Genomic DNA, 14509 nt, shown 5'->3' on the forward strand with positions numbered 1-14509 from the left:
GCCTGTGTCTGGGAGAGGACCGCCTTCTGACAGTTTGCTATAAGGGCAAAGAGGACTTTATTACAGGGTAGCAACAGCTGCAGCCTCTAATTATAATTTATTTGAATATAGTTCAGTTAAAAAGCAGCCAGACAGTGGGCATTCTAATAGCATTAGGAAGTCAGGAAGTGGATCTTTATGGATACAAGTATGGCTGTGGAAAGTTAACCAGCTAAGAATGGTCTCCCAAATTGTCCAAGTTTATATAATACTGGGGTAGAAGATAGAGTTGAGTAACCATACAAAAGAAAATATGTTCATATCTCACTCCTAAGACCTAAGTGCTCGTTGGCATAATGTTTCCTAAAGATAAATAGCCTTTGTTTGAGGAAAAATAGTAAGAATTTTAAAAAGGAATATTAAAGGATAAATAAGGACACGGAATATATGAAGTCATAATTTCTCAGGACTATTATTATTGATCATTGCTCTCTATTTTTAGCGTTTTCTTCCACTCCTCTAGTTTCATTTTTAGAGAAAGTGCTTACTTCCTGCTGGGGATATTCAATTAGGTTCCTTGTATAATGTTCTTGTGTCTGTTACCCTCTTGGTTTGAGCCTTCCTACCTAAGTGAGGAGTGCATGCTGTAGGCATGTTCACAAAAGCTAAGAAAAATCCCTGGGGCTGTACCTCCCAAACTCAGGGAACCATCTGGGGGAAAGGACAAATGGGTGCATTTAAAGATAAAATGCTGATCAAGATTTTGCAAAATTTCTATTGTAAGTAACACCTATAGTAGACCTGCTTTCTCTCTCTCTCTCTCTCTCTCTCTCTCTCTCTCTCTCTCTCTCTCTCTCTCTCTCCCTTCCTTCTTTCTTCCCTCACTCTCTCTCTTTCTCCCTTCCTTTCCCTCCTTCCTTCACTGGTTTTCTCCTTTGTTAAGAATCTATTTTGTTTGAGAAGTTTCAAGTCAGAAGAGGAAACTTCACATTACTTTTCTGTTTTATGTCAAAACTACATTACTGAAACTGATGAACTCTGCAACTCTGAGTTCATCTCTCTGGTTGTGGTCCCTGTCCAACTTTCACTTCTCAGCTACATTCATTTGTAAATTTGCTCAAATGTGAGCTGAACAAGGATGATACCAATTGGCCTTCCAAAGTGAATGGGGGGAAGTTCAGGAGGCCTCAACAATGCAAAAAGAACAGATAGGCAACTGAGGAAAGCAGGGAGTCAGAAATTTAGTCTTCCCCATGGAAGACCAGACTAATTGTCTAGTGCCAAATGGGCAGCCCTGAAAAATATACATACAAATTCCATTATATGGACTTGGAAGTTTATATTTAGGGATGTATATGCACATAAATATACATATATGCATGCAATAACAACTAATGAAAGAAGAGGCCATGGATATAAAAGAGAACAGGGAGGGGTATGTGGGAGGGTTTGGAAGGAAGAAACAAAAGGGAGAAATATGATTATATTATAATCTCAAAAAATAGTAGAGAGAGAGAGAGAACTATTGTTCAGCCTGTATTTACCCTCCAATATTTATTGTAATATTCGGCCACAGCTTCTTTCCTAGCCTTTTTGCTACTGACCTTTCTCACTAGTGTAGGATATCTATGGTCCAAATCTACTGTCCAGAGTGTGGGCTTTATGGTTGATTCTCTATCTACATGCACACTCTTAGCTCCTTCCATCTTACGCTGTCACTCTGGTACTGGGCCCCAGGGTAGGAAAGAGAAGAGTCCTCTGGTGGCATCTAGAGTATGTCTGACTGCTTTGGGGATTCCTCCTTACTTCTCTGTCCTACACTGAGCAACCTTCATCTCCCTTTGGGAGTGAAGGCTAACTGTCTTCTCATGCAACTTTGATAGCAGCTTTTTAGGAGAACCTAAAGAACTTGACATCTTCAGAGTACTGTGCTGTGAAGCACTCATCTTCTTCCCAAACACCACAATACAGTCTGTCAGCACTCTTTTTACTCCATTTCTCTAGTGACAATGCCTTAGGTCTTCCCCTTATTTAGGATGAGGTTTAGCTGTATAACCCAGGCTGGCCTTGAATTCTCCAATCCTTAGCTTCCTTAATACTGGGGTTATTGACATCTACTATGACTCAGTCTACTGAGATGTTCATCTGACTCCAGTAGATAGAGTTGTCAGGCCCACTCATCTTGTGGGAAAGGAGTATGAAAACAATCCAGTGGACATCCCCACTTCCTCTGGAAGTCTCTTCCTTCTGGGCCCCTCCTCCCTCTTCATTACCTCCCTCTGACAAAGACTTAAACTGGTCTGGCTTCTTTTCTATTTGTAATAGGAGGAATAGTACCTGATTTGCCCTTGGCCTTGGATGTTTTAGTTTCTTTACTCAAGGCAATATCCTTGTAATGCGTTCAAGACAGAAAAAAATGAAGAATGACACATTGCTTTCCCAGCAGTGCTGATGTATATTGTCTGTTTGGAGGTACTGTTATAAGTCCTTTGAAACAGAATAAAAGTTAAGGCACTGCTCAGAGGTCACTCAGTAGGCTATAAGTGAAGAAGCCTAAATTCAAATCTGGGCAGGCTGTTACAGAGGCTGCCTTATAAACCCTGCCTCTTAAGGCTGGTAAGATAAGATGCCCTTTAGTGATTTGTGGATTTTAAGGCAGGTAAAATGAAATGCCTAGCTATGATTTGTGGAAGCAGGATCCAAAGATGTTAGTCTATGGATCTTTGAGAACAAGCCTGAGGAAAACCCTTATACAGAGTGGAACTGAAGTTTGCAGTGCTGTGAGTCTCATTTAGGCTTCTTATCTGCTATGAAACAGCAGCCAGCACTTATCCCAGGGATGGTAGGAGTCCAGGTTTATATTCTATCCAAATAAAAATTTATTGAAGCATAATATCATTTTCATCAATGCTACCCTGATGGACTAATTGACAAAAAATGGTCAAGTTTATAAGTTAGTTCCCACTGAGCTATTTATTCAGTCTAGTATATTAGATAGTCAGAGAGGGTTTTTTTAATGATGCTGACATATTAGAGTATGTGCACAAAATGTGTGAATAAATGAATAAATTTATATTCTTTCACAAGCCATGATAGATCTTCCAAAATGCAAAGCTATTTATTGGTGAGTTATAGGTACACCAGCTGAATTTCAAAATATTAAAATTACTTGAATTCCCATATCACTTATCAATTATACAACAAAAATGTCCATGGAAGTACTTGAAAGACATACTAATCTTGGCAACAGAAAAGGCAACTTGAAGTTGTTCTAACTGGTAGAGGGCCATTAAAAGATTAAAAGAATAGAGGTGATAGAGGAATCATGGGCCACAGCATACCCCAAAAGGCAAAAAGCTAGCTTGTTACATGTAACTTCCAAAATACATGTACCTCTCCAGAAAACTTAGAGTTAATGTTCAAGTGCCCTGAAGTTTCACATTCCCTCGTATGTTTACATCATTGGTAAAACCCTCCAAACTGCAATGCATGCACTACAAATTTTCTGAAATTGTATCCTTGAAGTCATCTAACATGTAATCAATTATATCATCAAATTAAACAAGCATTCTTTTACTGCGTTATAATGGGAGGAAGAGAAAAAGATGTGTGCCTGTGTGTGTGTTTGTGTGTGTGTACATGTGGGAAAAATCTGTAACCCTTTCATTCAGAGGACAGAGACAAGAGAATCATCATCACATTTGAGGCAAGGTTGGTTTATATAGGAAATTCCAGAGAGGCCAGGGCTATATAAAGATATGGTGTCTCAAAATACCAAATCAAAACAAAAACCCTAGGCACTGAAAAAGAGCCTACCAGAGAGTTTTGTTAGTGTTGTCACAGATTGGCACCAATGACAGAAGAAAATAAATAATTCCAATCAAGTCTAGTTCTGTGAAACAGTGAGTATAACTAGGGTTATTTACAGGAGTTCTGTGAAGGATTACTCACAGGAGGATAGGAAAGCTATGATCAATTACATCACAAAAAAAAAACACTCTCCCCACAACCTCTTTGAGGGAGGGTTTGGCTAGTGAACTCCTCCTAGCAGCCTTTATCTGCTGGCTTCCCTTCTGGTACCTATTAAGTGTCTCTTTGGAGATGGAAAGGACCTTGGGACCCCATTCCCTTTTTTGTGATGGAAAGTTGATAGATCCCTTCAGCTAATCATGACTGATGACAGTTCAAGCCAGCATTGGTTCTATTATGACAGAACACAATATTCCATCTACTACACTCTGCTCCTTTCCCCAATTCTCACAGTCTTCCCTTCTGTGATATCTCCTCAGCCTTGGATGGAGTGATAAAGATATCTAATGTAGGGAGATGAATGTTCTATGCATTTGTGGGGGGTCCGGAGTGGGTAGGCATGCAAATGTCACAGGACATGTGTGGAGATCAGAAGACAATCTTGAGTGTGGATGCTTGCTGTCAAGCTTGTTTGAGCCTAGATCTCTTTGCTATTTCCCGCTACTTAGGCAGACTAGCTAGCCTGTGAGATCTAGAGATTCTCCCATTTCTATCTCAGGTCTCACTGCAGATTCATACTAGTGTACCTGGCTTTACAGAGGTTCTAGGCATTTGAAATCAGATATTCGTGTTTATGCTGCACACAGTTGACCCACTGAGCCATCATCTTTCTACCCTAGGGACATTTTCAGACTGAGATTCTGGTTCAGCCTCAACAGGTATACAACACTGGACCAGAGAGTTAACCTAGCAAGCCATTTATGCCCACCTGCTGTGTGGAGAGCAGAAAAAGTTGATAGTGTGTTTATCTGAAAGTTGAGTAAAGAAAACACTTCAGGTGGAAGCAAGGACTGATGCCAGGTTCCATTTTGAACCTGACCTGAATCCTAAGCAGCCTTACCATTCGTCTGGCTCCTATCTCTAAATAGTCCCTTAGTCACTTTGTTCTTCAGCACAAGTAGAGACTCTTTACTCTGTATTTTTCCCTTTCATGTTACATGAACATATGTATGTACTGTAGCTTGTGTAGACGTCTTTGGGCCATGGTCATCTCCAATATGGAAATCTAGAGGGAACACCTGCATGACTAATTTCATTTCTTTTTGTACTACTATAATTCTCAACCAAAAAATAAACACACAAACATGCATCCACCAGACATAGTGGCTCTCATTTTTAATCCTGGGACTTGGAGGGTTGTGGCAAATGTTCAGCAACTGGTAATCATATAGCCTTGTGTACATAGACCCAGTAAATAGTGAAATGAAGAGAGGGAGAATAAAACGTACATATGGGTAGCAGGGAGGAGAGAGAATAAAAGAAAACAAGATCAATAGGCCCTTGATTTTTGTAGAGAATTACTACTTTTTATCAATGACCCCAAAACTCAGTTTACATAGAATTTCATAGGCACAAATTTAAACGCTTTCTTAACAGCACAAGCTGGGCAGGCATTAAGATTACAGTGAACAACAAAGCCTTGCCATTTATTTTGATAGTTTTGGCATCTCTCAAGATGACTTGGTTTCACTCCTAACAGTATGTAGTCAGTTCCTTTCTAGTTGCTGTGACAAAACGCCCCATGAAAGCAACCTAGGGAAGAAAGAGTTTATCTTAGCTCAAAATTCCAAGGTACTGTCCATCACTTCAGGGAAGAAACAGCAGCAGGAGATGGAGAGAGCTCTACTACATCTTTAATCAGAAGGAAGCAACAGGTGCATGCTTGTCAGTACTTAGATAACTCCTCAATTGGTCCAGGGCTCAGCCAGTCCAGAAAATTGTGACATTCATGCTAGGCTGAGACTTCCCACATCAATCAATGAAATCATCATGATCACACTTAGAATGTGATGGTGGATATCCTTCTGTATATATGCTTCTCTTGTTGGTTGCTGAATAAACAGTTTGACCAATAGAGGCAGGAAGATAGGCAGGGCTAGGAGACAAGGAGAATTCTGGGAAAGGTAGGCAGAGAGAGGTGCCTTAGAGGACATCATGTAGAGACCAAGAAGATAGGACACTCGGGTGTTTTCTGGTAAGATAAGGCCATGTAGAAATGCATAGATTAGTAGTTATGGGTTAATGATTAAGAGAGAGCCAGCCAGTAAGAATCCCTAGACAGTGGTCAATATTTTATAACTATATAGCGTCCATGTGCTTATTTGGGGCTGATAGGGCAGTGGGACCTGGTGGGACAAGAAAGTCCAGCAACAGACATACCCATCTGACATAGATAGCCCTTCATTTAAACTCTTTTCCCAGTAGATTCTACAGTGTGACAAGTTGACAGTTAAAATCAAGTATTAGAAAACATAGGCAGTTAATGGTTTCAAATGAGGTACATTTCAATCCTGATGAAAAACAAATGAATTCTAGAATTTTTTTTTTTTACTTCAATGGCTAATGTTGCATGTGAAAAGAACACATAGATGTCTGTGAAAACATTGCCTTTTGGTTTTGGTTTTTATTTATTTATTTATTTATTTATTTTTGTGTGTGTAGATATGTGTAGGTGCATATATATGTATTTTCTGTTTCTGTTGCCATATGGCATCCTAGTTTCTAGTAGCTGAACCATGAGCTTCTTCCTTGAGATGCTCCCAACTGTACATCCTTCCTCACCATAGGCAATCACAGGTGAGGACCACATCTTCTGGTCTTGTGTATTAGTTCCAGGGATCCAACCTTGTCGGGTTTATGTGGCAAGTGCTTATCCCTGCCAAGACCTCTATATAGCTATTCACTAAATATTCTGTTCAGTTTATTATTTATTTAATATTATTTATTTTATTATTTGTTTGGTATTTTATAATAAATTGTAACCCACCCATCAACATAAAATACTTTTATATAAAATATCTTTTTTAAAAGTAATTTAGGTTCGTTTTTATTATAATTCTTTGATTTCATACACATATTTTGGCGAATTATGGTAGTTTTCATTTCTCATTACCCTCTCTAACCCCTTCCTTCTCTTGATTAGGAAATGAATTATACCTACAAAAAGTCAAGTGTCAAATTGGATAGTGGTGTGTGTATACATATATATATATATATATATATATATATATATATATTATAACATGAATATATTTACCACATTCTGTAAATATAACTAAGGAATAATAAATAAAGCACTGTTTCAATAAGTATTAAATCTAGTCCTCACATTTTAGAGGAGGATGTGAAAATTGAAAAGTTCACAGAGGTCTTGGAACTCCAGTTCATGCGAGTGTTAAGGAACTTTTTTTTTTTCCAGTAAATATACAAGCAAGAAATCTTTTACAGGGTTTGGGTTCAGTAAACTCAGATTCTTTGGCCTGCAACTGTTACAGACATAACCTATTTAGTAAAATTTAAAGGTTCCAAGATCATATATATACATATATATATCCAGCAATGACAAACACCAAAACCAACAGAGACTGTTTCTTGCAAATCTGGAGCAAGAACACCCTAGAATAGATATAAGTAGTTAGTCTTGCCAGGTGACAGACACAAGAGTGGGCTGTTCCTACTGTAGAAGCCCACAGGTGTGTCTTTTTTTTTTTTTTTTTTTTTTTTGGTTTCTCGAGACAGGGTTTCTCTGTGTAGCTTTGGAGCCTATCCTGTCACTCGCTCTGGAGACCAGGCTGGCCTCAAACTCATAGAGATCCACCTGCCTCTGCTTCCCGAGTGCTGGAATTAAAGGCGTGCGCCACCATCGCCCGGCCTCCACAGGTGTGTCTTTATCTGTGTGGAATTGACTATGCTTGAACAAACTGTAGAAAATAAAGTAACATTTCTTCCAAACTCATTTCTATAGACTAACAGGGTACTTACTTAATTCCTGTGATAGCGAATATTGTGTTCTTGGGGAAAGCCCTTGATTCTCTCAAAAAAAAAAAAAAAAAAAAAAAAAAAGTCAAGCTGCTCATGGTGACTCACCTATTCAAGAGGCTGAAGCAGGAGGATTGTCATAAATCTGAGGCCAGTTTGGGGGTACATAGTGAGTTCTATCCCAACCTGGGCTTCAGAATAAGTACCTTCTGAAAAATAAAGAAATAATTAAGAAATAAGGAGCAAATCAAATGTAGAGCTAAGTTGTGATCCTATAGAATTGATAAAGGAAGACTTTAGAACATGACTCCTGAAACTGCTCTTTCCCTTACTTTATCTTTGGAAATTTCTCACTCCTCACTTTTGGATTCCCAGACTGGCCTAAGAAAGATTCAGTACAGCCTGGCTGTGGCACTGATCTTTTCAGAGTTGACCCTTATCTTAGTCATTTATGTAAAATTCCACGGGGGGACTCGGCGATCACAGATGGGAAATGCGTAAGTGATAAGTGTCTTGCCTACCTGCTTTGCTGAGCAGAGTTGAGCCGTTTTACAGTCCTGCTCAGATGTGGCAGCTTGCTGAGCCCCTGGTATTCTCCAGCTGACTGAGTCTGTCTTTTTCTCCCTTGCCTTGCAGGAACATTTTCAGATGTGTCTGTGTTCCCAGAAAGCCAAGCAGCGAAGAGGGAGGCCCAGAAAGAAACTGGTATTTCCTCTCCTTCCTGCTTTGGTCTGCTTTTTAAAGTTTTGTTTGCCCCCGCAAATGACCTCTTGAATGAGTGCCCATAAAACAGTGGGTCCATTCAGAGTAGTCCTATGTTTCTTGTATTGTCCAGAAACCACCTAGTCTTGCAAATGCAACGTTATGACAAAAGCAGAGCTTCTGGAAGTCTGTGTTGCTTCATAGATGTATTGAAACATTACACTTTGACCAGAAAATACCTACCAAAGCAGCACTACTTGCTCTCTGTATGTCTATCATATGACCTGTTACTTACATTATTAAAACTGGCTGGAAGAGGGGAACGGCCTCCCGAGGGTTTAAAGAATTAAAATTGAGCTTTTAATTTTATTACCCATTTAAATATGATAACAGTGATGGCAAAAGGAACCCTGATTCTGAATGGGTTTCCTCCCACACAGTTTTTCTTAACTTAAAAGCTCTAATATTAAGTGTATGGATACCTTTGGGGGCAGGTGTGTGGTATATGCATGGCACATTACCGTGACATGGTTCTATTTGTTGTTTTTTGATACTGATTATATACATATTTTTCATAATTCTGTGCAAGTGTGGCATGTTTCTACTGTGTATATAAAATATTTCTGAATCATATTGGTTCAGAATTGTTAAATATATTAAAAGCTAACATTGAATTAGCTGAAGGAGAATAGGATAAACGTAGAATAGTGTCACTGTCCAGTTCAAAGCTTTATTAATTTGTTTCCAGAGTCTTCCAGTATTATTAACGATGATCTTGTTGAAAATATGCAGCCTTGCCCAGAGCTTTCAAGGCCTTGACCTGGTCTTTATGGCCTCATGCTGACTGTTGTGTGTGTTTTGCTTTAATTTTTTGTTCTCTCCCATTGGGTACCACTATTTTAGGCAAGTAGGGCTGCTTATTGGTGTAGTACTATGTGTGCTTTTACAAATCTTTGCTTTCTGATGCTTTTTTAACCCTCCAAATTCCTGCTGTGTTCATGTGTGAATACTGTTCCCTTCTTTTAGTTTGATATGTTTGTCAATTATATCATCTCTGAACTATCTTCTCTTCTGAAATAACTCCAATTTTCAAATCTCTAAATATGTACTATATTATGTTGAAATGGCATACAAGCAAAGATTACTCTACCTACAGGATATCTGAGAATGGTTTACTTTGAATCACAAGAACTCTTGGCACAATTCCATAAATCTAATAGGCAGTAAGTAATTATTCATTGAATGATAAATTTTCTTCTTTGTTCCAAAATATATGATGTAATTAACATCTCCTGGGGTATACATTTTTATTTTTTATTTTTAGTTTAATAACATTTTTATTTTAGTTAAGCACATGGCAGATGCATTTGAAATCTGGATCTTGAGAGGTATATAATTATTTAGAACCCTAGAACATTTTGTATAATCTAATATTTGACCTCCCCATTTAATCATTATTTTTCTTACTTGTTTTTAGCTTAGTTCTTAAGCAGCCTCACTGCTTAAAATGAAAAAGAAAAAACAAAAACAAAAAAAGATTAAAAAAAAAAAACAAACAACATAAAATACCCCACAATGAACTCTGGTATACTGTGTTTTATATTTATCAGTGTTTTAGAGGTATCACGTACGAACTTAAAGAACAGTTATTGCTTCCAAAGTGATGTGGTATTAAAAGGGTTAAATGTGAGGCTTAACTGGAAAGTTGCAGGTCACAGAAGTTTTCAAGAATACTACAAGTAAATTTTAGTTACACAATTTCTACTATGGGCACTAGTTACTGTTAGTAATCAAAAGATATACTTTCCTTTAGCAGTTGTTACATTTAATGTATGGCCTTGGAGTGGTTGTAGATCCCTGGTAGAACAGTTGCTGAGCTTCTGTAATGCCTTGGGTTTGATGCCCAGTACTACGAAGTAAAATTTCAAGTATGGGCTGGTGACTTATGTCCAGTAGGAAACTGCTGCTGCCCTTTTTTTCTGGGTGGCAGCATTTACTCCGCTGCCCTGCACAGTCAGCACTGACCACTCTGACCCTCTCTCACTTTTCTTCTCTCTCTTCTCAAACTTGTGTCTGGATGTAGCCAAATAAGTGGTGGGAGAAACACAAGAATAGTCCTGGATGCACCTCTCGTTTTCCTGGTAATCTGTTCCAGCGTTTCAGACAGAGTAGCAAACTACAAAATAAGAAGTTGACAAAGGAGCTCAGTACATCCATTCATCAACCTCAAGTCAAACTATTTTTCTCTTTTAATATTTTAAATTTATTGTCAGTAATTCTAGAAGATATTTACAACATGATAGCATCTTCATTCTTCTCCTGGAGGGAATCTTTGTTTTAAAAGGCAAAAACTGCATTCTTATATTCATTAAAATGTGCATAAATATGGTTATTGAGTTGAGCTGTGTTGGCAGAAGCTGTAGATTCAGCTTGTACTTGAGCTTTACCTAGGGTAGGAGTAGCATCCTGATTTGGTCCTTTAAATCCCTCAACAGACTATTACAGTGGGGTTGTTGCTTACAATGAGTAGTATTTAAAACTTGTGCTCTTAAACTATTTTAAAACACGCAGAAAGGTTTATTTGTCTCGGTTTGTTCTATTCATATCTTAGTAATATTTCATATTTTATTAAAAAGTTAAAAGGAGAAGTGAGCCAATACTGATCCCATGACACAGCCATAAATTGATCTTTCCCACATATCAGATTCTCTGTTTGGTCTAGATTTGTTTTTCATTTACCTGCTTACATGTGATCAGCTGCATGTGTCTTCACAGTCTTTGCCTCATTATTTTTTTTATTATGTCTTCCCTTTTCTCCCACCCCATTCTTTCCAAAACCACAAAGAACATTTGACTCTTTATCACATTAAAAACAGCAAACAAGGCTGGAGAAATGGCTCAGCAGTTAAGAGTACTGGCTGCTTTTCCAGAGGACCCAGAAATGAACATGAGAATTCACATGGCTACTCACAACCGTCTATGACTCCAGTCTCAGGGGATCTGATGCCCTCTCCTGGCCTCTTTGGGCATCCGGCAATGCATCTAATATACAAATATATATGGAGATGCGTGCACACACATAAAATGATGAAATAAAATTTAAAACACAGAAAACAGCAGAATGTTGATTAATTCTTTAAAAGGACCTCAAAATCTATCAGGAAAAATGTATTTTGTTTTAGTCATGTAAGAATCTGAAATACAAGTTTAAGTACATTTGGCCCCAGTGAATGATGCTATGTTAGTGTAAATTCAGTGGAAGCCAAAGGATAGCAAGGTGAAGGCCAGCTTGGACTACAGAGAGAAATCCTGTTGTGGAAGGAGAAGAGGAGGAGGAGGAACAAAGTTAAAGTAGTTCAAGTACACTTGGTTTATTGGAAAGGCAAAGGAACTGAGAGAAAGATAACGAAGAAATATGCTTTTTAAGTGGCGGAGGGGTAACCTTAAAGCATACCAAAGATTATGTGCCTCAGAGCAATAGTAAATCATTTGTTTCCTAGTGAAACTGGCTGGGAGTCAGACATGAAGGCAGCCACAGCACCATGCTCTAGTGCAGGCTCCAGGGAGACTTTTCTAGCGTCTGTTGGTCCCACCTGTCCCTTGCCTTGGAGATGAAGCTCTCCAGTCTCTGCCTTCACGAGATGTTCTCCTGTGTGTCTTCACACCTTCTCTCTGTATCTGTTGCCTCTGTGGCTAAATTTATCCCCTGTTTAAGAGTCATAATGGATTAAAACCCACTCCTGCACTCTCATTTATCTTGATTAGTCTACAAAGGCTACACTTTCAAGGAATATTCTATTTGGTACTGCACAGTAGAATTCCAACATACTTTCCCTGGGGGCCCTACTACAGTGCATGGCACTGGTAAGGGAAAGGAGACAAAGCCTGAGATACTTTATTCCAGTAAAGAAACCTGGGGAAAAGAGTGAAAACCAGTCCTCAGTTATCCCTCTACAACAGAAAGCCTGTAGAAGTATATGTTTATAAACTCCCACCAGTCCTAGTGGAGGGACTATTGATTCCCTTACTTCATAAATCTTCAGGCAAACAGTCTTCCATGGGTAGCGAAAGCTATGAGCCAGAGACCTGCAAAGTGGTGGTGGGGGTTGGAAATGGGCCACAATGAACTTTTTTCTGTAATTAATTTTTTATTTTTAAAACAATCTTATTTTACATACCAATTTCTGTTTCTCTCCCCCTCCCCCTGTCCTCCTATGCCCCCCACCATCTCCCCATTCCACCTCTGATCCACTCCTCAGAGAGGTTAAGGCCTCCCATGGGGAATCATCAAAGTCTGTCACATCGTTTGGGGCAGGACAGAGTCCCTGCCCACTGTATCTAGACTAAGCAAGGCATCCCTCCATAGGGAATGGGATCCAAAAAGCCATATTGCATGCATTAGGGATAAATACTGGTTCTACTGCCAGTGGCTCCATAGACTTCCCAAGCCCCCCAACTGATACCCACTTTCAGGGGGCCTCTTTCTGTCTTATGAAGGTTTCCCAGCTCTCTCATTCTGGAGTTGGTAATTCAGGTCAGCTGTTTCTGTGGGTTTCCCCAACATGGTCTTGACCACTTTGCTCATCACTCCTCTCTCTCTACAAGTGGATTCCTAGAGTTTGGCTCAGTGTTTAGCTGTAGGTGTCTGCTTCTGCTTCCATCAGCTACTGGATGAAGGCTTTATGACAGCATTTAAGGTAGTCATCCATCTCATTATAGGAGAAAGGCATTTAAGGTAGTCTCTCCACCCTTGCTTATATTCTTAGTTGGGATCATCCTTGTGGATCCCTGGGAATTTCCCTAGTGCCACCCATACCCCAAACCATCTCTGACCACACTGAATTTAAAGGAAGGAAATATGAAAGGCATGAAGGCAGTGTCTGTGATAGTACCTATAACAATAAGTAAAGCTTGAAACTCATCTGCTAAAGCTCAGTAAGAAAGCATGTGATCAAAACTGTGCTCAACACACACAAAGCAAGTCACAAACCAAGAGCAGGCTTGGACTGGAGAGATGGCTCAGTAGTTAAGAGCATTTGCTGCTCTTGGACAGGACAAGAGTTCAGCTCCCAGCACTGAAGTCAAGGGGTTCACAGTGACCTGAAACTTGAGCTCGCTTCTGGCCTTCATAGCCATGTGCACATTTTTAATGTGTGTTTTTATAACTCAGCCATTGACTATTTCTCAGATATCATCTTTGTATTCATTTTTATTGGTTTCATTTTAAGATGTATAATCAGGATGAGTTTTTCATGAGTGCTGTAACAAATAGTGAAGAACAGAATTTTATTTGCCCAAAGTTCTGATTACCTCTATGGAAATTAATAAAAATATATATTTCAAAAGATGCTATGTCCCAAACATGGTCTGATTCTGAGATTGGGACCAAAAATAGGAAGTTTTGAAAGGACCTAAGTTAGCCCATACCCTTTGGTCACTTGAATCTATTACCTTCTCAGATATAAAGTGCAGGCATGCTGGTCTTTTTGTTTGTTTGTTTTTGAGACAGGGTTTCTTTGTGTGGCTTTGCAGACCAGGCAGACATTGAACTCACAAAGATCTGCTTGCATCCACCTCCTGAGTGCTGGGATTAAAGGTGTGTGCCACCACTGCCTGAGTCAGACACACCATTCTTAAACCTCTAAATATTAATCCTTTTCTGCACCAATACTAAGCTCCAAATCTCATCTAAATAGCATGTAAATGGTAGGACCGGAGGTTTAATTCTTAAAGCAAAATTCTTTGTCATTGGCTCTGTCCCTCTGACAGATACTGGTTGGCCATCTTGAATTTCTTCCACTCTCTCAACTGTCTGCAGGTTTTGACTTTTGCACCACCCTCTCTGTCTTCTCAGGAGACTCTTCATTCTCTTGGCTACTTCATCAAGCAAATGTCTATGTGGCATTTCCTCCCATGTGATCTTTCACGGTCCCCATCGTTTGCTTGTTCCTTCAAGGCCACTGCCATCTCACTGTGATGGCACAAATTGCACCCTATTTCAAGCCTGTTAAAAGTGCTTCAGAGTCCAGATAGGAAACTA

General features: G+C 39.2%; 1 protein-coding gene across 8 annotated transcripts in view; it reads left to right on the forward strand.

Moving 5' to 3' along the window:
- Rims1 (regulating synaptic membrane exocytosis 1) overlaps positions 1 to 14509 on the forward strand; it is a 474432-nt gene that overhangs the window by 164430 nt on the left and 295493 nt on the right. For 5 of the 8 annotated variants that reach the window (XM_035453142.1, XM_035453143.1, XM_035453144.1 and 2 more), the window contains exon 3: positions 8404 to 8472. The exons of the other annotated variants lie outside the window; for them this stretch is intronic. In XM_035453142.1, coding sequence (XP_035309033.1) covers positions 8404 to 8472 — 69 coding nt within the window. The remainder of the gene's footprint in view (positions 1 to 8403; positions 8473 to 14509) is intronic. 8 annotated transcript variants of the gene reach the window in all.

The sequence above is a fragment of the Cricetulus griseus genome (assembly GCF_003668045.3).
Source record: "Cricetulus griseus strain 17A/GY chromosome 1 unlocalized genomic scaffold, alternate assembly CriGri-PICRH-1.0 chr1_1, whole genome shotgun sequence".
In the NCBI taxonomy this organism is placed as follows: Eukaryota; Metazoa; Chordata; class Mammalia; order Rodentia; family Cricetidae; genus Cricetulus; species Cricetulus griseus.